The sequence below is a fragment of the Bos indicus x Bos taurus genome, chromosome 18 (genome assembly GCF_003369695.1).
Source record: "Bos indicus x Bos taurus breed Angus x Brahman F1 hybrid chromosome 18, Bos_hybrid_MaternalHap_v2.0, whole genome shotgun sequence".
Classification (NCBI taxonomy): Eukaryota; Metazoa; Chordata; class Mammalia; order Artiodactyla; family Bovidae; genus Bos; species Bos indicus x Bos taurus.
The window spans coordinates 31347191-31375178 of NC_040093.1; the positions used below are offsets into that span (position 1 = coordinate 31347191).

The following is a 27988-nucleotide window of genomic DNA, read 5'->3' on the forward strand; positions in this document are numbered from 1 at the left end:
TGCCAGTTCAGGAGATGTGAGTTTGATCCCTGGGTCAGGAAGATCTACTGGAGAAGGAAATGGCAACCCAATCCAGTATTCTTGCCTGGAGAATCGCATGGACAGTGTAGCCTGGCGGGCTACAGTCCATGGGGTTGCAGAGTCGGACACGACTGAGCACACGTGTTCTTTTCCTACTCCTTTGCATACTGCACTTCTGGAAATCTCAAAATAGATTTAAATTGAGAGAATACCTTTATCTTATAGATGAAATATAAGGAAAAAGAATGCAGACAAGCATGGAAAGTGAGGACACAAAGAAAATACAAGGTGAGAAATTTATGGATCATATATCTGGGATTTGTTTTTTAGTCTATTTGTGGAATATACTGCAGATTATCTGACAGGCTCCAGGAATTGAAAGAATTATTCAGTAATTTACATAAATATTTATTAAACATCTAGTCTGTACCAGTCACACTGACTTCAGGAAACTGACATTCTAATGGGAGATGGCATGCTGATAATTAGAATACCATATGATAGCTGATTCAATGGAGGTATATGTAATAACAGTGGAAACCTGAGAGGACCACCAGCAAATTTCAGACTTGTCTTCAGAAAAATGGAAATTTAATTCATGGAAATGGAGGAGGTTAACCAGAGAGGAAATACTAAAATATAATAGGCTGGGAAATAGTACTCCCCGATGGACCCCATCACATCAGGGTTTGGCTGAGGAAGAGGACCACCCCCAAAAAAGACTAAGAAAAACATTTCAGAAAGGTAAAGAGACAGGAATGCGGTATTTGGGAAATTAGCCTTATGAGAATGCTTTGAGAAAGGCATTCTCATTACCCTCATACCCAAGAGGCTCAGTCTTAAATGTCACAGATGATGACTGAAGTATCCACTGGACTTAATTTGTTTTATCAATAGTAAACTTAATAGATTTCAGCCAGATTGCAGTATATTGAGGTCTGGGTGGGAAATAATCTGGAGACAGTATGAATAGCTTGGTGGTGGTTGTTTAGTTGCTAAGTCATGTCCAACTCTTTGCAACCCCATGAACTGTAGCCTGCCAGGCTCCTCTGTCTGTGGGATTTCCCAGGCAAGAATACTGGAGTGGGTTGCCATTTGCTTCTCTAGAGGATCTTCCTGATCCAGGGATCAAACTCACGTCTCCTGCATCGCAGGCGGATTCTTTACCATTGAGGCACCAGGGATTCCCATGAATAGCTTGCTCTTCTTCAGAGCTTATCTGAAGATATATGGCAGTAACTAGAGGGTAGTTGTAATGTTAAGGATCGTATAAGAGGTACAGAGATAAGAGAATTTGTGAAGGGACTTTCCTGGTGGTCTAGTGGTTAAGACTTCACACTTCCACTGTAGGGGGCTGGGTTCTGTCCCTGGTCAGGGAACTAGATTCTACATGCTGCAACTAAGACTTTGCATGCCACAACTAACAAGATCCTGCATGCTGCACCTGAAAAGACCCCTCATACTCCAACTAAAAGATTCCACATTCCAGAAGAAGGTAGGAGATCCTTCATGCCACAACTAAGATGTGGCACAGCCAAATATATATGTATATATTTTTTTTAAGTTTTATAGTTTCAAATTTTACATTTAGAACTACAGTTCTAATTAGTTTTTGTATACAGTGTGAATAATGGATTCAAGCTTTGTTTTATTGTTTTTTTGAATATGAATATCCAGTTGTTCCAACACCATTTGTTGAAAAGGCTATGCTTGCTTCTCTACATTGCCTTTTTTTTAAAAAAAAAATAGCCACTCCTATATATGGGTTTATTTTTGAACTGTGTTCTGTTTCATTTATCTGTTTATCTGTTGATGCCATACTATACTCTTGATTACTGTAGGTTTGTATTAAGTCTTGAAATTAAAGACAGTTGAGTCTTCCATCTTTACTCTTCTCTTTCAGAATTGTTTGGCTATTTTAGGTCCTTTGCATTTCCGTATGAATTTTTAAATCAGCTTGTCAACTTGTACCAAAATAGCCTGTTGGGATTGCATTGAATCTCTAGATCAATTTGGGGGAGAACTGACATCTTAACAGTATTTAATCTTCTTACCCATGAACAAGGTGTATCACTTCCTTTATTTCAGTCTTCTTTAATACCTCACCGTATTTTTTAGTTTTAGTGTGTATGTAATTCACATCTTTGCCAGTAAAACTTCTTTTTCTCTTTTTTGGCCACAGCTTGTGCAGGATCCTAGTTCCCTAACCAGGGATCAACCCTGTACCACCTGTAATGCAAGCACAGAGTCTTAACCCCCGTACCACCAGGGAACTTCCAGTGTTTCATATTTCTTATGCCATTTTAATGGGCATTGGTTTTGAGTTTCAGTTTCCAATTATTTATTGCTGGTATATAGAAATGTTACTGATTTTTGCATATTAGTGGATATTCTGAAACCTTACTATACTCACTTATTAGTTCGGTAGCTATTTTGCAGATTCCATCAGATTATCTACATAGAAGGCCATGTCGTATGTGAATACTGATAGTTTTATTACTTCCTTCCCAATTTGGATGCCTTTTCTTTTTTCTTACCTGATGGCACTGGCTAGACTCTCTAGTGCAATGATAAATGGAATGTTAAATAGAATGACATTGGCTAGCTTCTCCAGTACAATGGTAAACATCTCTGTCTTGTTCCTTAGGGAGAAAGAATGAATTCTTTCTCTGCTAAGTATGATATTTACTGTAGGGTTTTTGGTAGATATACTTCATCAGGTTAAGGAGGTTCCTTTCTATTTCAAGTTTGCTGAATTTTTTTTTAGATCAGAAATGAAATTTTATTTTATCAAATGCTTTTTTTGCATATACTAAATGACGTATTCTGTTTTAGTTTGTTGTATTACATTGATTTTTAAAATCATAAACTAATCCTGCATTCCTAGGATAAACTCATTTGGTCATGATGCATTATTATTTTAATTTATTTTTGAATTCAACTTGTTAAAATTGTTTAGAGTTTTTTGCATGTATGTTTGTGAGGGATATTGGTCTGTAGTTTTCTTTTTTCCTTTCTAATGACTTAGTTTTAATATTAGAATGAGGAAATAATACTTTCCTAAAATAAGTTGTAAAGTATTATTTCTTTTGAAACTTTTTTGGAAAACTTTGTGTAGAATTGACATTATTTCTTCCTTAAATGTTGGGAAGAATTTACGGATGAAGCCATCTGAACCTGGGGTTTTCTTTATAGAAAGGTTTTAAACTATGATTTCAATCTGTTTCATATATATATATATATATATATATATATATATATAATATTTATTTCTTCTTGGGCGAGTTTTGGTAATTTGTTTCTTTGAAGCAACTTGTCCATTCACCTAAGTCATTGAATCTGTAGGTATGAAGTTGTACATGATCATTATTATCTTTTGAATATCTTTAGAAGCTATGTTGATGCATCTGTCTCAGTCTGATATTGGTAATTTTTATCTTTGCTCTTTTTTTTCCTGATCAGTTTGTCTAGGGGTTTATTGGTTTTACTGATGTCCTCAAAGACCCGGCTCTGCAGTTCAGCTTGGATCTTTATGATTTCCTTCCTTCTGCTTATTCCTTACCCTTTCACTAGTTTCTTTAAGGTGGAAGCTGAGATCATTAATATGTGACTTTCTTCTTTTATAATGTAGACATTTAGCATTACACATTTCTCCTAAACACTGATTTAGTAGCATCCCACAAATTCTTTTTTTTTTTGGAGGTGTGTATGCTTCATGGCTTGTGGGATCTTAGTTCTCCAACCAGGGATCAAACCCAGGCCCCAGCACTGAAAGTGCTAAGTCTTAACTACTGGACCATCAGGCAATTAGTACATCCCACCAATTCTAATATACTGTATTTCACTTTCATTCAGTTCATTCTAAATAAATATTTAAACCAAAGTAGCTTTAATTACCGGAGAAGGCAATGGCACCCCACTCCAGTACTCTTGCCTGGAAAATCCCATGGATGGAGGAGCCTGATAGGCTGCAGTCCATGGGGTCGCTAAGAGTCAGACACGACTGAGCGACTTCACTTTCACCTTTCACTTTCATGCATTGAAGAAGGAAATGGCAACCCACTCCGGTATTCTTGCCTGGAGAATCCCAAGGACGGGGGAGCCTGGTGGCTGCTGTCTATGGGGTCGCACAGAGTCGGACACGACTGAAGCAACTTAGCAGCAGCAGCAGCAGCAGCTTTAATTAAAGAGAATAATAATTATATTTTCTTTTCCTATATTTTGTGTGAGGGGAAAATCAAATAATTATAAGAAGCTCATTTCAAGTTGTTTTATTTAAGGAGCATCTTTCTTTTACATATTTTTAGTCCTTGTTAGATTTTTAAAAAGTAATACATGTTATTTAAAAAACAAAAATATGTATTTTGAGGGTGAAACTTAAATGATTAGTTTTTGAAAGGAAATGTTTAAAATAATGAAATTTTTGTTCTTTAGAAGTGAAGACTGACCTGAACTTATTATTGGAGTGTCTGAAGTATCAAATGGACAATGCTTTTTCACAAAAGGAAGCTTTGGTTACTATTCATTCAATTTGCCAACAAAACAGTAAGACGTGATAGTGAAATTTTGTTTGTGATTCTTTGTAGTATTGTGATATACGAAATATGCATTGTTCTTTCTCTTCTATTCAGTTATTTTATATGTTACTATGTTCATGTGATTTATTGTCCTTAAAAGAATAATTATAATAAATCTTCTTTGTTTTGTCTGCACATTTTACAGGTAATGCAGGTCTTTATTTTCGGGAAATTGGTGGTTTGATGTTTGTGAAAAATCTTGCAAAGTCAAGTGAACATAGTATGGTAAAAGAAGCAGCCTTATATACATTAGGAGCTGTTGCAGAGCAAAATGGTAAAATATGAAAACTTTATTTCACTTTCCTAAGCATTGTGTTTTACTTTAACAAACTATTGAAGTATAATTTTAGAATTAAATTTTTTACATGTCTGGATAGTTTTATCCAAATGTTTTATTTAAATTAATGCATGCCAAATATTTTATTTAACTTTTTAACTAATGAGGGAAGCAGTAAAATGTTAAAACTGCTTCAAAAGTAATGGCAAAAAACAGTGCTGTAGACTTTTGGGAAAGCTGAATATTATGAACAGGTACATAACTAGTCAGTGTCTGCAGGTCAAAGATCAGTTGCATTCTACTGGTCAAAATGTTTTGCATTTCTGTGGACAAGAATAACTTGGGTCACTATCAGTTTTCTAGAGTTATGAAATAGCCCAAAGACAGTAAAAGGCACAAATAATCTAGAAAGAAGGCTAGATAGGACATTCAGTACTTGTTATCATCCATTTCGAAATCTTTCATAATTTTTTTCTTGCCAATAGTTGGAAACATTTTTTTACTTTTGTCTTTTACTATGCTTATCCCCCCCTTTTTTTTTGGCCATACAAAAGTTTTTTTATTTTTATAAAAATAAATTCATCATTCTTTTCCTTTCTTGTTTCTGAATTTTGAATCAGAGGAAGTTTTCCCATATTCCCAGATTATAGAGGAATACACCCACGTTTTCTTTTGGTACTTGTGTGACTTTATTTTTTACTTTTGCATATTTTATTCTTTTTGTATTTTCCTGGGGTATGAGATGATGAATGGTTCCAGTTTTATGTGGCAATCCAGCTATCCCAACTCTTCTTATTGTAAAGTAGATCTTTTTCACATTGATTTGAGATGCAGCCACTATCACTTAGTGAGTCTATCTCTAGTTTTTCTATTCTGTTCACTGTCTGTATATTTGGGTACTTGAATCAGAATATTAAGGTAACCCACAACCATCTTGTATGTGGATAAAGATGTTTTGGGTGCTTGGCCGCTCAGTTGTGTCCGACTCTTTGCGACCCCACGGACTGTTTCCTGCCAACTCCTCTGTCCATGGGATTCTCTAGGCAAGAACACTGGAATGGGTTGCCATTTCCTTCTCCATGTTTTGGGTGTGGCTGACAAAAATATTTTTTTTGTAGTGTACCTGAAATGAAGTTAAATCTAAACCATCAATTTGTCAAATAACTTTATATTCTTATATTTTCATCCATTAACTTCATCACTTGTTTTGAGAATAAGTTATGCTCTAGGCACTGGGGATAAATAAGACATTGTCTTTGCCTTTGAGAGTGTCTAAAAACTGTTTTAGACACTGGATATATGTGTTCAAATTATGTTTTACAATTCTGCTTATTGCATGATTATCACCAACGAACCCCTCCTTATCAGGTAGGTATCATTTTTGCTTTTTGGAAAGATATTTTTATATCTAGAAGAGTCTTTAAAAATAGCACAACTATCATTTACCCCCTTTTCTAAAGCAGGTTTCTGAATTTTCTTAATTTTTTTTGGCTACATTTTGTTACTTCTCAAATTTTTGGGTCATGTTTTATCTTATATTTTTGTTAGGCTTAATTTTGAAATGTAGTTACTGAAAATTCTATGAGATTGCAATACATGCTTTAGAGCTAGGTCAAGTCCTTCTGATTAAAATACTGCTTCTTTGGTCTGCTAATTGAGTAAGCACTTAAATTTGTCAGAATTTGTTATATGACTGATGAATGTCAGTGAAATGAGACTTGGTTGAGAACCATCCATAATGGCAATTTTATATTTTGTTCAGCATATTTTAAAACTTGTTTGTGCTAGTACATAGAAATTAAAATTATATTTTCATGTTTCAGTTTACTGTCAGCAGACTTTGTGTACTTCAGAATTGTTTGAAGACTTAACTTGGTTCTTATCTAACAGTGATTCAAACACAAATTTGAAAAGAATGTCTGTCTATGTTATTTTGGTTCTGGTTTCAAATAACAGTAAGTACATTCTCTTATGTTATAGAAATATTTTTTAAAATAATAAATTGGGACAGTATTAATCTTTTTATTCTAGTCAGTGCCTTTTAAAACCTTACTAACTTTTTAGAACTACTGGTTCTAAAGACAATACAGCATGATTTTAATTATTTAATATTTATTAATTTAAAAAATAGTAAAGTGATTTGTATTATTTAACTAGCATTGAAAAGGAATGGGATTAAAAGCAAAAGAGAAGCATTTAATGAATTGTTGTTGTTTCGACACTAAGTCATGTCCAACTCTTTTGTGACCCCCATGGACTATAGCCTACCAGGCTCCTCTGTCCAGGGGATTTCTCAGGCAAGGATACTGGAGTGGGTTGCCATTTCCTTCTCCAGGAGATCTTCCTGACCCAGGGATCGAACCCACGTCTCCTGCACTGGCAGGCAGATTCTTTACTGCTGAGCCACCAGGGAAGCCCCATTTAATGAATTTATTTGGTTGATTTTCCATTGAATTGGCCATTCAGTTATCATCAGATTTAAGGTCATTATATCAGTCAGCAATGACCTTAAATTTCATGTAGCTCTTGGCTAAAGTTTTACTTTGCTTTTGTTGTTTTAGTTTTATTTTGGAATAATCTTAGCTTCACAAAAAGTTGCAAAGATATTATATAGAGTGTTCCTGTATACCTCTTGCTCAGGCTAAAGGCTATTTTTTTGTTGCTTTATTTAGATCTTCAAATTGTTAGAAATTTTATATGCATTTAAATGCTTCTAGATTTTATTTTTTCAGTTTTTAATATTTTAAATTATTTTTTTCTATTTTGGAGCATATTTTGGTACTATAATACAGAACTATGCAAAATAAATGTTTTGTGATTTTTAGAGGAAATTTGAATACTGTCATTCTCTAAGCATAAGTAATACATTTTCCATAATAATCTTGATTATATATTTTTTACCTACTTTAACTCTGTATTGTACTTTATAATACTTTAAAATGGCTGAAAGTTATTTATTAAAAGTACTGCTTAAATGTTGTTTTCCATTTGTGCAAAATTATTTTCTAAACAGAAATCTTTCATGTAATACATAGCAATTTTTTTAAGGGACTGGACAGACACTTGTGAGAGAAACAGGTTGTATTTCAGTTCTATCACAGTTGTTCAAGTAAGTAAATATATGTTTCTTCTTATTAATTATTCATAGCTTAATACCTTAACACATATGTATTAATTACTTTCTTTACTCTTTAACCTAATAGGACTGTTCTTTCAAAATATGAGTTGAATTTGTCAGATGAAAGTGCTTTTCAGAGTTATCAGTTGTGGTCTTCAGTGTGTAGTACTCTGTGTGTCTGTGTCAACAATCCTCAAAATGGTAATTATCTCAAATATTTAAATACAAAAAAAGACTAAAAACAAATAAAAAGCTGATATTTTCCAAGTATACTAAAATATGATTGCCTTTATCCCTTTCAGATGAAAATCAAATGCTTTGCTGCTCACTTTTTACGCATGCTAATGACTGGCTGATAAATTGCATGAAAGCTGAGATAATTCGCCCTATTTGCTCATTTATTGGACTCACTCTTGCAAATAACAGTAAGTATTCATTATTCTCCAGGCTTTATTTGAAGAACTATATTTCAAAGCATAACCTATTGAATTAATTAATGAATTCCAAGTAAATTGGGTCGTTTTGGATGCATTTTACTATTGTATAAGTTAAAATCTTATACATAGAAAAACATAGCAAAACTATAAAAACCCACATAGAGTGTTCTCTGAAAAAATTAGAAATTAATAAAAATAAAACATCTAGAAAAGTTCCTAATATCTAGAAATTAAGCAACAAAATACTAAAAACCCACATCAAAACAAAAACACAAACCTATGAGTCAAAACAAATTACAAAGGAAATTAGAAATGTTTTTAATTTAATGATGATGAAAACACAATATTTTTGACGGAAAGGCTTGCATAGGAAAGAAAAAAGGTCCCATATCAATTATATTAGTTTCCACCTAAGAAACTAAATAATAAAACAAGTCAATGTAAGCATAACAAAGGGAATAATAAAGAGAACATTAGCAATCAATGAAATATAAAAAGAACAGAATAGAGAAATAAATTAAACCAAAAACTAGATCTTTGAAAAGATCAGTAAAATGGATCCTTTACCCAGACTAATCACAAAATAGAGAGAAGGCCCAAATTATGAGGAATATAGCTTTATGCCACTAAATTAGATAACTGAAGTGAACTGGACAAATTCTTTGAAAGACAAGCTACAAAAGCTCACTCAAGAAGAAATATATAACCTGAGTATTCAGTATCTAACACAGAAATTGAATTTGTAGTTTAAAACCTTAACACAGGAAATTCTAGGTCATAAAGGCTTCACTGGTAAATTCTACCAAACATTTAAGGAAAAAGAGTTCTACATAAATTATTTCAAGAAGTAGAAGTAGAAAAAATACTTCCCAACAAACTTTTAAGGCCAGCGTTATTTCCATACTAAAGCTTGAAAAAAGCATTACAAGAAAACTATAGGCCAATATCCTATATATATATAGATATAAACACCCGTAACAAAATATTGACAAATCAATCCAGCAAAATATAGAAAGGATAATGTATTCTGATTAGGTGACATTCATTTTAGGAATGCAAGGTTGGTTTAACATTAGGAAATTCACAATATTCATAGACTAGAAAAGAAAATATGATCTTCAAAAATGTAGGAAAAGCTTTTCACGTAATTTAACATACATTCATGACAAAAGATTGTCATGTTCCTAGGTGAGCTAGGAACAGAAAGGAACTTTCTCATTCATGACATTCATGACAAAAGATTGTCTGTTCCTAGGTGAGCTAGGAACAGAAGGGAACTTTCTCGATGTGATAAAGGGCCTCTACAAAATATTATAGCTAATACACTTAAATGGTGAAGGACTTAATGCTTTTCCCCTAAGATTGGAAAGAAGACAAGGATGGCCACTGTCTTTATTTAATTGGACATCCAAGTCAGTGCAATAAGGCAAAAAAATGAAATAAAAGGCATAGAGATTGAAAAGAAAGAAGAAAATATAGTACTTATTCATAGGTGACCTGATTGTATAAGAATCTACAAAAAGCTACAAAACTAATAAGTGATTTTAGCAAAGTTGCAGGATACAAGGTCATATGGAAACAATTACGAACTTAAAGTGACTATCATTTATGATAATATAAAAAACTCAAAATACTTAGGGATATATTTAGTGAAATATGTGGAATATATATATGCTGAAAACTATAAAACATTGCTGAGATTAAAAAAAAATTAAAACTTAATGGGAGAGATATCATACTCATGGATTATAAGATTCAATTATGTCATAATGTCACTTCTCAAATTCATCTCTAGATTCATAGCATTCCCTATCAAAATCTCAGCAGGCTTTTCTATAGAAATTGACAAGTTGATTCTAAAATTTACATGGAAATGCAAAGGGGCTAGGATAGTAAAATTTATTTGAAGAAGGACAAAATTGTAGAATTAATGTTTCTTGATTTCAATATGTACTGTACAGTAATCAACAGTGTAGTACTGGTGTAAGTGTAGGTATAGATCAATGGAACAAAATAGAGAGCCTAAAAATAGACACACACACACACACACACATACACACACACATATATGGTTGATTTTCTACAAAGATGCCATGGTAACTCTATGTTAGAAAATGTAGTATTTTAAATAAATGATGCTGGTAAAAGTATTTACCTATCTGTGAAATATGAATATCAACCCTTACCTTATACAGTATGAAGTGAAGTGAAGTGTTAGTTGCTCAATCGTGTTTGATTCTTTGCAACTCAATTGACTGTAGCTCGCCAGGCTCCTCTGTCCATAGAATTCTCCAGGCAAGGATGCTGGAGTGGGTTGCCATTCCCTTCTCCAGGGAATCTTCCCAATTTGGGGATTGAACCTTCCCGCATTGCAGGCAGATTCTTTACCATCTGAGCCACCAGGGAAGTTGGTATACAAAATTAACACAATCTACAAAAATTAACTTTAAATGATCTATATACCTCAATATAAGAAATAAACTATAAAACTTCTAGACAAAAACAGGAACAAATCTTTATAATTTGGGAGTAGATACACATTTCTTAGGACACAAAAACATGAGCCACCAAAGAAAAAATTATCATTTGGAGTTCACTGAAATCGAAATGTTTTATTTTTCAAAAGTTCCTGTTAAGGTGAAAAGGCAAGCCATCGACTGGGAGAAAATATTTGCAAAATGTACATCTGATAAAGAACTTGTGCCCAGGAAAACCCCAAGGAGATATCACTATACACTCACTAGCATGACTAAAAGTAAAAAGGCTAGTGACATTAAATATTGAGGTTGTGGAACAACTAGAACTTTCTCACACATTGCTGGTGGTATATCTATATTCAGATATTTAAAGCAAATAGTTGTCTTTCACATGCTCACACGCAAAGGAACATATCTCTATATAATTTCAAAAATTGAAACCTATTTCCATGATGCTTTGACATTTCCTCTTTCTTTAAATACCAATTTAAATGAATGATACATAGAGGAACATATTACTCTCAGTGGATTGGTATGAAATAGATTAGAGGCATCATCAACTCAATAGACATGAGTTGGAGCAAACTCTGGGAGATAGTGAAGGACAGGGAAGCATGGCATGCTGCAGTCTCTGGGGTCGCAAAGAGTTGGACACGACTTAGTGACTGAACTACAATTTTAAATACTCTGTACAAGTGTAGACTAGGATGTTCTGCTTATAAGTCTGATTTTTCATTACATAGAATATAATTGAAAATACTTTTTAGTAAAACCTATTTTGGAGTCCCTGTAATACTGAAAATGTCTGAATGAATGAAAGTTGGTCAATCATGTCCGACTCTTTGCCACCAGTCGTGTCTGACTCTTTGCAGGATTATAGTGTACCAGGCTTCTCTGTCCATGGAATTTTCCAGGCAAGAATACTGGAGTGGGTTGCCATTTCCTTTTCCAGGGGATCTTGCTGACTCAGGGATAGAACCGGGGTCTCCCACACTGCAGGCAGATTCTTTACTATCTAAGCCACAGGGAAATTGGAGAAACTGAAAATGTTTACATAGCCTTAAATAACATTTCCTAACAGTCTGTTCCCAGATATAGAAATTTTTGAACATGATTTTTTTTAGATTAAGAGCTTTGTGTTTTATTAAACAATTTTAATATAAAAAGTACTTTTTGTGTTTAAATCATCCTGGCTCAATTTGTGGTTCTAGGGTAGACCGGAAAGAAGGTTTATCACAGAATTATAATCATTAGCCCATATATCCATTGATTATATGTCCCCTGCTTGGATAGGGGCTATAGAGACTATTGAATGCATAGACCCATGGGGTACTTACCCATCAGAATCATTTTCAACAGGGGAACAAAAGACTGAAGGCTTTTAAAAAATGTATCTGTCATTGAATCTTTGCTTGGAATAGTTGTTATGACTCTCAGTAATATGTTATACTTTTATGCTCTAAGAAGTAAAAGAATTAGGCTTACTTAAATAAGATGGATGAAATATGTGGGGTTTTTTTGAAACAGTTAAATTACTTTGTTTTTTGTTGATTTAGCCAATCTGAGGAATGAGTTATTTTGGAATTCAGAAAATAGGCAGCTTGCTGGTTGTAATACCAAGCTAAATAAATGAATCTATAGCTCTTGTAGGACTTGAGTTTAATATCATTCTTGCAAAATTTACCAGTTCTTGATCAATGAAATGAGATGTCTAACATACAAGAAAGAAGTACTATACTATACATATGGTTGTACTATGTTGAAATGAGTTTCTTGTATAAGTAAATAGAATCAGTCTTGTGATTATGTACATGCATAGGTAAGGATTAGATTTTTCATTCTTTTAATTTTGGGATTTTTAGTAAGTATTTTTAAAAGTCAAGTTAATGTTATATTTAGTACAAGTTAATTTAATGAAACCATATACTTGTCTTATTTGAAGTATTAATAGTTCTGCTACTTTTTTCCTTAAGCTTATGTTCAGAAATACTTTATATCTGTGGGTGGACTGGATGTATTGTCTCAAGTTCTTGTGCAACTGGAATCTGATTCACACAAGACTCCTTTCAGTGCTAAACTTGCAGTGGTGGTGACAAAGACAGTGGATGCATGCATCGCTGATAATCGTGAGTGAAAATGCTTAGTAATTTTTCCACAGTTGCATTTTGTTTGAATTTGGCATGGTGAGTGTTGAAATGGTATTGAACACAAACATGGATTGGACTTCTAGTTTCTCATAAGGGGGAGAGAAACTTAGAAATTATCTAGTCCGACTCCTTATTTTCTCATGGAGGTTATGACGTCCTTAAGGATTCAAATCTAGGTCTTCTGATTTCAGATTTGATGATAGAATCAAGAGAAGAGTCTGTCAGTCTTAAATCTTTGTTTCACTTACAAAGCAGCATTAAATGAAAAAGATTAGAAATCAAGGGACATTTTGGAGACATAGGGAATGGAAAGTCCGATTTATAGATTTTAAAAAATGAGATAAAGAATTAAGGTATGCCTCTATCCAGTAAGTATGAGAGGAACTTATCCTCCCACAACTAGTGAGTGGCTGAACCAGACTAGAACTTATGGCTATAGATTTTAAAAAATGATGTAAAGAATTAAGGTATGCCTCTATCTGCTAAGTATGAGTTGGACTCATCCTACCATAACAACTGAGTGGCTGAACTAGACTAGAACTCATAGCTGCTTCTCACATGTACAAATACTGAAGAATGATAGTCCACAAATTTTGTAATAAGCAGTTCTTGAAATTCATAAATAACTTAAAAAAATGGTAGATCATTTTTTAAAAATTCAGTTATGTGCTAGGCTCTATGTAAGCTCTAGAGATAAAAAAATCATTACGACATAGTCCTCTGAGGAATTCACAACCTTTTTGTTGCTATCAGGACTATTGGATTCTGAACTCTGTTTTTAAAAACTGCAAAAAAAAAAAACAACAACAACCCATGAGAAGTGTAACTTCTTGAATTTTTCACATCTCAGTATAGATTCAAGTATGCTTCACTGCATCATTAACATCAATAGAACCACGACCAGCTAGTAGTGTATTTCAATGACAGGCAGGAATTGATTACATAGGAAGGTCTATACTGTCAGTCTAGATAAGACAAGGTATGTAAGATGAGAGTAAGCAGCTTTTAGGGAAGGTAGTATTATTACTTCATATTCACAGCACTATACAGGACAACTTAGGAGAAGGCATCCTTCAAAAAATTTGCTTTAGTATAATGTCTTTAGTATGGGAAGAGGAATTAATGAGGGCTTTATAAGCCTCCATCTTATTATAATGCATTTGTTTATAGTCATACATATATATTACATGTTATATGAGATGTGAATTTTAGATACTATGTAGATATATAATATCATTCTCCCAGGATAAGATCTGAAAAATAGTATATGTAATATCTGGAAAATATGTATAGGTAGGGAGAAGCTGTAAGTTTGTACTTGTTCTTTTTTTTCCCCTTTTTAAGCTACTTTTGGTGTTGTATTATCCAAGTACCACATTGTTTCAAAACTTCTGGCATTGCTGCTTCTTGACAATCTGGATTCAGGAGAAAAATTTAGTGTCATACTTACTCTTGGTCATTGTACAGAGGATTGTGGTAAGTACTGGATTTATTTAGCATGTTAATTAAAACAGTAGAGTGGAAATACACTGTTATTTCCTCCCCAACTTAAAAGTACTGTTGCCTTTCTCCTAGTCCCCCAGCCAGTCATTCATTGCTCCTCATCCTTCTTCATCCATGGTATTCAGTCAGTCACTAAGACCTGTGGTTCTATGAATACATCTGTTTATCCTTCCTTATCATTTTCTACTCAATTCCAGTGCTACTTTCCCAACTTAAGCCCTTAGCCCCTCAACATCTTTCATCAGGGTTTTTGCAAGAGAGTCCTTCTTGTGTCCTCTTCCTTCTGTCTCCGTTTTTTCATTCTATTCCTCACATTGCTGCACAGATATGATCCTGTTCTCCCTTGTTGAAAATCTTCAAAAAGTTCTATCTTTCTTTCTCTATTTATCATTCTCTCCTATTTTTTCTCTTCCCCTTTCATTTTTTCCCTCTCTAGTTTCCTGCCATTTCACTTGCCTCCTTTCCAACCTTCTTCACTTTTCTCTCTCTCCTCCTCCCATGTTTCCATTTCCCTTTCTTTGTGCTTTCTTGCTTCTTCTGCTCTCTCCCCTCATTTTCCATTCTCTCCATTCATTTATTTCTCTATACTTTCTCTTCACCTGTATATAATTTAGGGTTTACTATGCCTTTAAACGGAGAAAGCAATGGCACCCCATTCCAGTACTCTTGGCTGAAAAATCCCATGGATGGAAGAGCCTGGTGGGCTGCAGTCCATGGGGTCGTGAAGAGTTGGACACGACTGAGCGACTTCACTTTCACTTTTCACTTTCATGCATTGGAGAAGGAAATGGCAACCCACTCCAGTGTTCTTGCCGGGAGAATCCCAGGGACTGGGGAGCCTGGTGGGCTGCCGTCTATGGGGTCACACAGAGTCAGACATGACTGAAGCGACTTAGCAGCATACCTTTAAAATTATTAATTTTTATTTTTTAATTGCGGTATAATTGGCAACTAAACCTTTTTTTAAACCAAGTGAGGACAGTTCATTTACTCTTATGAGATATGACACTACTCTGTGGCTGTATTTCACAGATTATCACTTATGAGACGTAGGTATCTTATGTAAGTAGATTATTTTCTAAATTGAAAATACTTTTGAAACTTTGTTTTTCTGTATTTTTAAATTTGAACTATGTTGATAATTATCACAAGAAAGAATTATGACCTCATGCATATAGTTTAAGATAAAATAACTCTCAGAATTCCATGATGGTCCAGTGGTTAGGACTTGGCACTTTCACTATCAGTTTGATCTCTGCTTGGGGAACCAAGATCTCGTAAGCCCCATGGCACACCCAAAAGAAAGATGAAATAACTATTTTCTACTTTAATTTTTGATGTGTTTTCCAGAGGAAAATCAGTATGACTTTTTTAAAAACAATGGCCTTCCACTCATGATACAAGCCTTAACTGAATCTCAGAGTGAGGAACTAAACAAAGCTGCCACTTTTGTGCTTCACAACTGCAAAAAAATTAGTAAGTTTACTATTACTTAAAAAAATGCCTACCAAAGTTTTTGAAAGAGAATTTACATCTGCTTTTTAGCTCCCAGCCTCCTCTTACATTTGAAAAGTAGATTATATAATTTTGACATGACAGCTAGAGTATTACAGCATATAAAAAAACTTCTGTGGAAGGGAGCAACAGTATAGATAATTCACTTATTTAATGCACTGTGGACAGATTTAGTTGTAGGACTTAAATCTGAGGGCTACAGGTGACTTAGGATTAAATCATAATATAAAGTACTTTCATTTATTTATTTAAAAAATATTTGAGTGCCTCTTATTTGCCAGGCACTGTGCTAGGCTTTAGGGAGACAGTGATAAGGTACAGCAGTCTATGTGCTCATAGAACAGTTTAACTGGAGAAATAGGAAGTAGATGAATATATTATTATAAATTAATGCAAAGGTTAAGATTGGATGGAGCACAGATCTTAACCTGTAATAAAAGACAGTGACCTAGACTTGGAGCAGAACAGGCTTTGGGAGGAAGTGATTTTTCACCTGAGATCTGAATGTAGAGTTAATTAGGTGAAAAGAAGGGAGTTTGTCTTGGTCCAGTGTCTCAAGCATAAGCAACAGTGAGGCACAAAGGTCCTGTGAGAGGAGACAACCTGGAGCATCCAAGAATTGATGGCTGGAGCATAGCGGAAATAGCCCTGAAAAGGAGTTTGGTCTTTTGAAAGGAAAATTGCAGCCACAATACGTAAAAAAATTTAAAATTATAGGAAGGAACCTATAATCCACAGTTGTGGAAACTGTGTTAAAAAAATACTTTAAAACCAGTATGCATAAACTTGAGCATGTTTATATGCCTGGTATAACATGTTTTCATGCTATTTTTTCCCTATAATTCTGAAAAGTAAAGTCTATTTTATGACTCTTCGGGTCCTCAACTTCTGCCAAGCACTTTCTTTCCACTTAGTTTCGTTACCAATTAGGCAGTTAAGATGGTTTGGATGTGCAAAATTTAGAGAAGGGGTTGTGGGGTATGAGTTTGTCCTTATTTCAAGTGTTCAAATAGCATTTCTAGTAATGGATAAACTCACTATTTTTTTTCCATATTTCAAAGCTGAGAAGTTATCTCTAAGCCTAGGAGAATATTCTTTTGATAAAAATGAAGAGCATTTAAAGGACATAAATATGAAAGAGAAGAATCTTGAAGATTATTGGAAGAAAGCAAAGGAAATTTTACACAGAATAGAAGAACTTGAAACAGAAGGAAATGAGGTTGGCTTTTTTGTTTCAAATAATACAGAACTTTTTTCAAAAATTTTTTAATAATAGAAGTTGGAGGGTAAAATATTTTTCTTACAAATTTAATTTTTATTTTTATGGTTTTAAATTTAAAATTCAATAGTAATACTTGAGGAATCATCCTTGAACACAGAAAAAAAATATTTTTAAAAAGTGAAAATGAAGGACTTCCCTGGTGGTCCAGTGGTTAAGAGTCCGCCTTCCAATACAGTGCATGCAGGTTCAATTCCTGGTCAGGGAATTAAGATCCCACATTCCACGCGGGCATTAAGCCTGGCCTTCACGACTAGAGAGCCTTCTTGCTGCAGACGGCAGAGCCCAGGCACTCCAGAACCTTGGTCTCTACAACTACAGAGAAGCCTAGGTGCCACAACTGTAGAGCAGCTTAAAATAAATATTTTAAAAAGTGGAAATAATGACTGAAAAAATAAGAGACATGGAGGATAGAGTCATGAGATCTATCATTTATATAGTAAGGGTTTGAGAAAGAGAAAGAATGGAGAAGTAATAGTTGACCCTTGAACAACAGGTGTTTGAACTGCTTGAATCTATTCATACATGACTTATTTTGACTTTATTTTTGTGTAAACTGTGAGATATATGTTCCCATCTGACTATCCAATGTCCCCTTTCTCCCTAATGTAAACTTCATCTTTTATAATGTATATTCTATTGACAATCATAAACTTTTTATATATTATTTAAAGGGAGTGTAATTTGGATTATAAAACAAATGATTATTTTGAAATTATTTACTTATTTTTACATTATAGGAAAATATAAAAGGAGAGAATTATAAGAATAATGTTTCATCTGTGAACATAAATATTCAAGATACACTGAAACACCTCCATGCAGATAGCAGCGGTGGTGTTCCCAAAGCAGAGGATAAAGATAAAAGCCAGGCTAGAAAGCTACATGGTTCTAAGTCCCATAAAGTCATGTCTAAAGCATGTACAAATGATGATCAAGTGAAGATGGTATTACGGAGTGCAAATCCAGTTAATGCTTGTTATAGGGAGAGTGGGCAAAATAAGACTTTATGTACAGCCAATTCAAGCTGCAAACAAAACCTATGTGAAGAAACAACTTCTGAAAAAAAGAACTTTGTTTCTCAGTCAAGGTATAATAATTGTTTCTAACTTTTATTTACTTATTCAGCATTTGTGTGTGTGTGTGCCTGTAGTACAATGTGCTATACTCTTTAAGCACTGGGATACAGAAATGATAAAACATGGTTTTGGGGAGGAACCTAATGTAGGAAGTTTTGGGAAAGGGGTTTGGATGGGACAGTCTTGGCCAATTCATCTAGGGTCTGGCATGTCATGCGCAAGATTTTCTGTTTTAACTTACAAGGTATAAGGAGCCATTGACAATTTTAAATCAAATGGCACAGTCAGATTTGAATTTTAGAAGGGATACTCAGAAAACTTAAACTGAATGTCTATAGCTGAAATAACGATGCACATATTGATACTCAATCAGCAATTTGGCAAAAGCCAGTTTGTAAGTTTAATTTGATAAATGGGGTTAAGGTGTGAATAAGATCTGGTTTAGGCTCACCTTTTCATTTGTTCCCTGTACCTCCTCTCCTGTACATGTTCTTTCTCCCTCACGGGTAGCCTATGGGGCTGGACCTGGAATCATAGGCTTTCTTCCAAGAACCTATCTTGCGTTCTGCTCTTCTGATAGTTACTGGACTATGAGGGAGACTGAAGAGGATGCTGCTATGTTTTGGGAGGTTGTAGGGTAAACCAAGTGTTAGAAAGATGGATTATATCATCACATTCCCTTTTTCCTTTTCCAAACCATTCTTCATGTAATTTTAACTTGATTTCTTAGGGATGTAGAATTGGGAATTAGTGAAATATGCTCTTGCGCCAGCCTTCTTGCCCTCTGGCCCACTGAATTTGTTATTTCCTCTTTTTTGCTTTTCTTCTTTCCTATTTTCCTTTTTTTTCCCCCATGTTTCTGCTGACATCGGTATTATTGCCCTTTGGAGTCTTGTTTAACTCCACTTTTTTTTTTTTAATTGAAGTAGAGTTGATGTTACAGTTACAATGTTTCAGCTGTACAACAGTGATTCACTTACTATTCTTTTTCAGATTCTTTTCCATTATACATTACTCCAAGATATTGAATCTAGTTTCCCATTCTATACTGTAGGTCCTTATTATCTATTTATATATAATAATTAACTCCACTTTTAGAAACAAGGTTGTATGTAACTGCTGCATTCCATACTTGGGCAGAATTTGGTGAGTTTTGGTAGATCCTGGTGCCAGCTCCTTCTGTCTGCCAAACTCTGCTTATATAGAAACATTTGTTCACACACCAGTGTTTACTTATAGTAATCTTGTGTCTGTTTTCTTTTAGAGACCATATTTTTAAACACCCAACTCCTGTTGCCCAAAACACAAAGCAACACTTACCAGTAACAGGTATGACTAAAAATGTTTCTTCTTTGATTGTTGAACATATTCAAGTGATATAGCTAAAAATGTACATTGGTATATCTTCTCTCTGACATATAAGCCATGCCTCTACCTCTCTTTCAAACTAAGTGCTTCAGTCACCTTTTGTTAATATCCAGAACCTTTCTGTTTATCCACTAGGATGACGGATGTGTAGTCCTGGGCTACAGTTTATAAAAATTTTCAGAATTAATAAATCTTGTAAATGTCACATACTTTTTACTAATCAAAAATACCTTGCATTTTGCATTTTTTTTTCCAGATCCATTTACATTATGTTCAGATATAATAAATAAAGAAGTCATCAGTTTTCTAGAAACAGACAGTTGTTCCAAAATGTTGAGGTATAGATGCTCAGGTAAGTATTTTTTTAATTGTAATTGTTTCATAATTAAAGTTTATATGACATAAGTTAACTAGAATTTGTAATAGTTCTACCAGTGTGATTTAAACTTCATTCCCTTTGGAGAAATAACAATCATGGGTGTCATAAAAAATGCAAATTAATACCTTTTATCTACAGTAGCCTGTGTTCCCAATATTTGTTCATATGCGTCAACACAGCTAATAGTTTTTAAAAATTACCTTATAATTCTCTTTTTGTCACCATCTATAAGTTTAGCTTTACTGAGTAAGGTAAACATTTTTTGTATTTTCAGAGAGTCAATAAATAGGTATATATTCTGGATTATGTTCTGAAAATCATAGACATTAACTGTCTATTATATTTATAGTAAATTTATAAGTTTTTCTAGTGTTCCATGTCCCATTATTTCTTTTTTCTTCGGGGTCCTCAGTGCCTACTCCATCCTTTCTTCTTCATATCCAAGCATTTGCTCTTTGTTTACTATTATTGTCACACTCTGCCCTTTGGAGAAAATTGAGGCTATTCCACATTAGGCTCAAAATACTACTGTTCTTCTGTTTTCCACCAGTCGTGTCCAACTCTTTGCAGGATTATAGCCTGCCAGGCTCCTCAGTCCATGGAATTTCCTACACAAGAATACTGGAGTGGGGTGCCATTTCCTCCTCTAGGGGATCTTCCTGACCAGGGATCGAGCCTGTGTCTCTGTCTCCTGCATTGGCAGGCAGATTCTTTACTACTGAGCCATCTGTTATTCCTTGATCTTTCTCCTCCTGCCAGATTTCTGCAGGTATTTCCCCCACTAAATAATCTACAGCACTTACTCAACTCTGCTGCAACATATACTTTTTGGTATCATCTCTCATTTTACTAATGATTTCAAATCTGTATCTCCACACTTCACTTGTACCTTGGGTTATAGCCACATTCTGCCATTTCCACCTGTATCCAGGACATACTCACTTTAATATCTTGTTATTTCAAGTTTAATATATTCAAAACACAACAACTTTCTCCCTCTTAAACTGCCCTCCCTCCAGCGTCTTCATTTTTGTTAATATTGCCACTATTCTTCTGGCCCCCCAAATTTCAAACATTGAGTCATCTATAACTATCTTTTCTCCTTACACCCCCTATTTCTAGTCTATCAGATTTGGTTCTTTCTTTCTTTCCCACACAGGCCTCTTTTCCTTAATGCCTCAATTACTCCAGCAACTCTGCAGCAGTCTTTCAGTCTCAAGTCTCACCAACCCCCAAGTCATGCATAGTGCTATTAACTTCTCTTCCTCGTGTGCTTTTTATCATGTTACCAGGGTAAAGAACCCTCAGTGCTCCTCTGTAACTCACCAAATCAAACTCTCTGCCTGGCTTTCAAAATTGTGTGGAATTTTGTTCTTGTTCCACTTGTAAAATTTTCCTGTACATCTGTTCTACCCAAAATGTGCCATGCTTATTCCAGACTCTGCCATTCGATCTATCACAATTGAGCATTGTCCTAAACATCTCTTTTACCCTGCTGCTGCTGCGTTGCTTCAGTCATGTCCAACTCTGTGTGACCCTATAGACGGCAGCCCACCAGGCTCCTCCGTCCATGGGATTTTCCAGGCAAGAGTACTGGAGTGGGGTGCCATTGCCTTCTCCAATGCATGAAAGTGAAAAGTCAAAGTGAAGTCGCTCAGTCGTGTCCGGCTCTTAGCGACTCCATGGACTGCAGCCTACCAGGCTCCTCCGTCCATGGGATTTTCCAGGCAAGAGTACTGGAGTGGGGTGCCATTGCCTTCTCCGTCTTTTACCCTAATAGCTCATTATTCATCAATTTTACCTCAGAAATCTCTGCCTTCTCCCAGCAAATGTTGTATTTCAGAATCCCCACATTTATTTTCTGGACTATTTGAGTTATCCCTCAACTGATTCTCTTACTTTTCAGCTGAACTTTCTGTTAGACAAATTACATCATATCCCTGCTTGATAAATATCCCTCAGTTCTCCCATTGACTTGAAGATAGCTAAAAATCCTTAGGATGGTTCTCAAGACTCTTATTGATTGGCCCCTGGCAACCCTTACCAGCCTCAACTTTTCTCCCACACTTCTCATACCTATACTCTAGCCACACATGACACCTATGATTGTCTGAACACACTACACTTTCTCACTCTTCTGTGCTTTTGAAAATGTTCTTTGTATTTAAAATGTCTTCATCCCTGCCAACTTTTTGTCTGGCTAACTTTTCCTTTAGGTGACAGGCAAATAGAGTACCTTATAATGTATGGATGTGGCTAACATTACCTGAAGCTACTGATCAATGTTAAAATTTAAAAAAAGATAGTCAGACTTTATGTGTCTGTTAATATGATGCAGTTAGAAGTCCACAGTACTACCTGAGAGGAATTCTACTAAAAACAAGTTAATCTGAATCTGATCAGTCATCTAGATCTACTTAACAGTTTCTTGGGCACACAGGAACATTTTAAAGGATACAACTAGGATGTAATCAGCAAAACCCTAACTTTGGGAACCTGCACATTACAAATGACCTGGTGTCTCCAACAGGCAAATGACAAAGAGGAAGAGAGGAGAATTGATAGATTAAAAGAAACTCAAGAGACGTATCAGCTGAATGTAATGGTCAACCTTGTTTGAATCATGATTCAAATAAACCGACCATAAAAAGAAAGTTTTAAAATGATGGGGAAATTGAGCATTGACTGGATATTAGATTACATTAAGCATAATTTTCTTAGGTGTGATAGTGGTTTTGCTGTTTAAAAAAATAAGACAAAATAAGTACTTTTTAAAGAGTTCTTATCTGTTGAGAATGCATATGAAATAATACTCAAATGCAACTTCCAGGCTTCATAATCCAGTGTGTACAGGAAGGCAGAGCTGAGTAGGTAGAGAAAGATAAAATATGATTGGTCATGAGTTAAGAATAGTTGAAGCTAGATGATGGAAACATGGTGGTTCATTATTCTTTTCCATTCATTCTCATGTATTTGAAGTGTTCCATAATATTAAAAAAAAAAAAAAAAAGATGACTGAGCCTAAGGGTCACTTCTTTTGGATATCTTCCCTGACAGTGACTCCTGCTCAGAATTAGACCAAGCTAGACTCTCCTTTCCTATATCACCATAAGTGTTTACACCTCTGTGGCAACACTTGTATTTGTTGTCTTTACTTTTTCATATGATGTGGCTTTGAGTTTCTTGATGTATTTATAATTAACTTCCTGATTTCACTTGTTACTATCATAAAGATATTTGCTTTCATAAATTTGTTATTAAATATTTTATAACATCTATGCATCATTTTAATTTGTTTTCTTTTAGGTTGCATAGCAGTAGGAAAATCCCTGAATAGTCGAAATTTTAGCAAGCTCTTGCACTGTTGCCCATACCAATGTGATCGTCACAAAGTCATTGTGGAAGCTGAAGACAGATATAAAAGTGAACTAAGGAAATCACTTATCTGTAACAAAAGTAATTAATTCAGCAGTTTAAAAACTGTAATTATGACTGTACCTTCTGAACTATGATCTAGAACGTTAAGTATATTAAAAGCTAAAGGGTACAAAAAGTGTTGAAAAGAAAATCTGTCTCTGAGCAACCATAATTTAAAATGTTCCCAGGGAGTAGATTTAGTCTCTGGTGGTTTAAAAATTCTTCCTAATCCACCTAAGGAGTCCCATTAGAAGGGGGAAAAAGGAAATATCATACTAATGGAATTGTGATACTACTCAGATTAATACTTTAAGTAGGCTAAATGTTTTCGTATTTTTCAGAAATTCTGCTGACCCCACGTAGAAGACGTCAACTCAGTAGTGAATCTACTACCCCTGGAAGAATAAGTGAATATACTTAATTTTTAAATAAATATAAATTTCATATATTCCTGAAATAGAACAGCTCAATGACTGTTCTCAGTCACATCATTAATGGCTTCTAAATAATAACCCTTGGCTCTGATAAGAGTCATATTTCCTGAGAAAAGAGGTTTCGCTCCTCCCTTCCTCATGCCACTCGCTCATCTCTTGCTTTCTAGCTGGGGAAGGAGCAGGAAAAACTTAACATTTATTAAGAACCCATTATGTATTAGGTGTTTTATAGACATTATTTCCTTTATTTCATAAAATAAAATTGTAAGATAAGGTATTACTTTATTTCCACTTTACTTTCTTTTCTTTTAGGTTGCATAGCAATAGGAAAATCCCTGAATAGCCAAAATTTGCCAGTGAGCAAATGGCAGGACTTAGATTCAAATGCAAGTTTGTCTTTCTTCAGAACCCCCAGTTCATTCCTCTGTATCACATTTCTATTTTAGCACTTCAGATAATCAAAATTGAAAAGACAAATAGTATAAAGCTTAGATCCCTGCTTAAAAATTAATATACTTCTCAAACTATGAGTTAATTTATAGTTTTTTTTTAAACTACAGGGTTAACAGTTCAGGTTTATCACCATTTCAAATTTATCATGAGACTTAAAGAACATTACCATTTTCTTCTGTTCATATGGAATTAGTACCTGCAGAATAAGAGTAAGCAATTGAGTACATTACTTGTCAAAGTAACCTAGAAATTAATAGCCATTAGTAACTATAGAGTCATTCTGTTATTTATTGTGAAGAGGTCTGGACTTGATCCATCCAGGAAACATTTTGCCACTCACTTTTGTTTGGCCATTTTCACTGCCAAAACCTTGAAAGAAATTTCAAATTTACTTTTTATAACTGGGTCTTTTTCAAGATTAAAATTTCTGCATATAAATTAAAATTAAGTGCAATACCAGTATAGGGTAGCCCACTTTTTGAAGTAATATTTTCTGTAGAAACTGTTAGAAAATACATATTTTTCCATAGAAATGTTGCAGTTGGAAATCTTGTCTTTGACAAGGAATTGGCATCAAATTAACAATAGAATTTCTTCAGCAGCATGTCTTAAAAGCAAATATAAAACAACTGAAAATATTTGATAATCATTTTTCATAGTAAAGTCATTTGCAGAACCTCATGAAATATACATAATTATTCCTATATATTGATTATACAAAGGGATCCTAAATACTGTTAGAATCATTTTCAACTCATAAACACCTACATCTTTTTTGTAGGTTAGAACTGCTTAGTTAAAATCAAATAATAAGTTGGCCTGCTTTTTTTCAAATTTAGGCATCTGGAGGATTAGATTGGTCTTATATCTCTTATGGGGCTTCCCAGGTGGCACTAGTGGTAAAGAACCTGCCTGCGAAGGCAGGAGACGTGGGTCAGGAAGATCCCCTGGAGGAGGGCATGGCAACCCACTCCAGTAATCTTGCTTGGAGAATCCCATGGACAAAGGAACCTGGAAGACTATAGTCCATGGGATCACAAAAGGTGGGACATGTCTGAAGCGACTTAGTATGCATGCATATCTCTTTTACAAGTAGGCCAGGAATATTTGATGTACTGTTTTCCCCCTCTTAATAAATATCCCTTCCATACTAGAGACATTCATTACCTTTCATTTGGTTATAGGTTACACTCAAATTTGAGACTGTTCTTTTGAGAAGGGACCATTGCAGCATCTAAGTATTTAAAAGAGTCTTGGGGACAAGGCTTTTTTAGGATGGATTGAAAAATAAGTCTAAAACTGAGGCTTCTTGCCTACTTTACCCTGCTATTTTCTTCCCCCTGTTTTCTTCTAATGCCCAATCAGTATAAAAAAGAGCACTAAAGAAGCCACAGAAGGGAGCCTTGTGATGTAGAGAGCTGTTTCCCCTTGTAGGCTGCCCACTACTCTGCTGCAGAAACCTTTGAGGAGTTGAGCACAGATGTTAATTTAAGTTAGAAGTCATTGAAATGGCAACTGCAGTAGAAAAGTGGGGATGGGCTCTACATGAACACCCCAAGACCCAATATCCTGAATGATATAATAACCCATCTGGTTCTGATTATAATGAGTTTTGAGATCATTTAGCAAGTCAAATTGAAATCATCTATTTCTTGGAGAACTACAGTTTTCCAGTAGACCCAAAAGTAAGAAGTAATTTCATTGATGAGTTTTTAAAAAATTTATATATATATATATTAATTTTATATTTAAAATATATTAAATATATATGATTTTATTTTTGGTTGCTCTTTGTCTTCGTTGCTGCGTGCAGGCACTCTCTAGTTGTGCGGAGAGCAGGGGCTACTCTCCATCGCAATGCATGGGCTTCTCATTGAGGTGGCTTCTCTTGTGGAACACAGAGTCTAGGCACACAGGCGTCAGTGGTTGCAGCACACAAGCTCAGCAGTTGTGGCACACTGGCTTAGTTACTCTGAGGCATGTGGAATCTACCCAGACCACAGATCGAACCCGTGTCCCCTGCACTGGCAGGTGGATTCCTATCCACTGTACCACCAGGGAAGTCCCAGTGATAAGTTTTAAAACACTTTTTACCAGTAGTAACTTTTTTTTTCTTTCAACAAATATTTATTGATCACCTCCCGTGTGTCTGACACAATTTTAGGCACAGGGGACATAATGGTGAGTGAAACAGACAAAAATCCCAGTCTTCATGAATCTGACATTCTAAGCAATACCATTTGATAATAATTAGACATTGTTTCATTGATTTCTTGGCCTTCTGCTGCTAAGATTTTTCTCTTCTGATTTAAGAGATCTGAACTGTGGCTTTTATCTTAGGAGAGATGGACTAACAGTCCTGACCTGCAAAGGCAAGATTTTCTAAGGTTGTCCCAGCAGTTATTCCAGGTCCTACTAGAGTGAATAGCAGCCTTATTTGGAAATACAAAAACTCCTCCTCATCAGCATTAACAATGAATTAAAAGCCTTAAAGGAAGAGTATTTCCTGGTAATCATGACTAGAAAATATTTGTTTACGGATACCAACTGTGTATTCTTTCTGTTGTAGAAATTACCCCTAAAAACCAGATAAAACTTCCTCCTTGTGCAGCCTGGTTGGTTTGCTTTTTTTTTTTTTTTTTTTTAGTTTTAATCAAGCTGAGCCCTCATATAGGTAAAGAACATGTTCTTTAAGTCAAATTTCAAAAGAGACCCTTAATCCTTTAAAAATATTAATCAAGCATGATAATTAAAGTAACAAGTGTTGATATTCTTTTCTATGAAGTTATGGAGCCCTTTGGGAAGACTGTAGCTGTAAGACAGGTAAGTGGTTCACTGTCTTCACAGAAATGTTGAAAGAGTTAACAACCAAATGTTTATAAAATTTTGTGTTTCTTGATTATCGTAAGATTAAGTTACAATTATTGCAGGATCACAGTGATAGCATCTAGGTTGATAGTAGGTGCTCAGAGTTTGTTTGTTTGTTTGTTTTCATTTGAAGTGGATTTCCATATGATGAGTAGCCCAGGCATGAAGTTTTCTCACTGTGTAATCCATATCCTTAGAATAAGTTTTTATTTGATTCTCAAGATCTCTTTTTTTAGCAAGTACTAATATATTCTACAGTTCTCATTAATTACAGAGAAAAGAAGAATTCGTAAAAACTTTACCAAAGAAGAAATAAATTACCTTTTCAATGGAGTTAAGAAAATGGGAAATCACTGGAATTTAATTTTGTGGTCTTTCCCCTTTCAACAAGGACGGAAGGCTGTGGACCTTGCTCACAAATACCACAGGCTGACCAAATGCCCCAAGCATGTGGCTCCTTGATTGGAAGAAGACTTGTCAGTTTTTAGTTTGACACCTTGAAAAACAGTGTGTTAAAAATACAAAATTTAAAATATTTTTAGACACTCTCATGAGACAGGAAATGTGGCAATGGGGATACTGTTTTAATTATTTTTTGTGATGCTGTAGCTCATCAGACTATTAAAATAACTTACAGGA

The 27988-nt window shown here is 34.7% G+C and overlaps 1 protein-coding gene across 1 annotated transcript; it reads left to right on the forward strand.

Annotated features, from left to right (window-relative positions):
• Positions 1-223: 223 nt before the first annotated feature.
• On the forward strand, positions 224-27988 carry TERB1 (telomere repeat binding bouquet formation protein 1). Its single transcript, XM_027516370.1, has 17 exons — positions 224-309; positions 4456-4566; positions 4744-4872; positions 6699-6830; positions 7924-7984; positions 8079-8194; positions 8296-8418; positions 12881-13033; positions 14399-14530; positions 15908-16033; positions 17134-17291; positions 18092-18441; positions 19695-19759; positions 20055-20150; positions 23484-23633; positions 23936-24001; positions 27624-27988. Exons 1-17 carry the CDS (start codon positions 267-269, stop codon positions 27809-27811), a joined length of 2199 nt encoding a protein of 732 aa, XP_027372171.1. The 5' UTR covers positions 224-266; the 3' UTR covers positions 27812-27988.

Excerpts from the sequence above, each read along its gene's own strand:
- TERB1 (XM_027516370.1), top strand. The coding sequence starts at position 267 with ATGCAGACAAGCATGGAAAGTGAGGACACAAAGAAAATACAAG. Across the intron at positions 14,531-15,907 it reads TCATTGTACAGAGGATTGTG|AGGAAAATCAGTATGACTTT; the intron begins GTAAGTACTGGA and ends TGTGTTTTCCAG. Across the intron at positions 17,292-18,091 it reads TTGAAACAGAAGGAAATGAG|GAAAATATAAAAGGAGAGAA; the intron begins GTTGGCTTTTTT and ends TTTACATTATAG.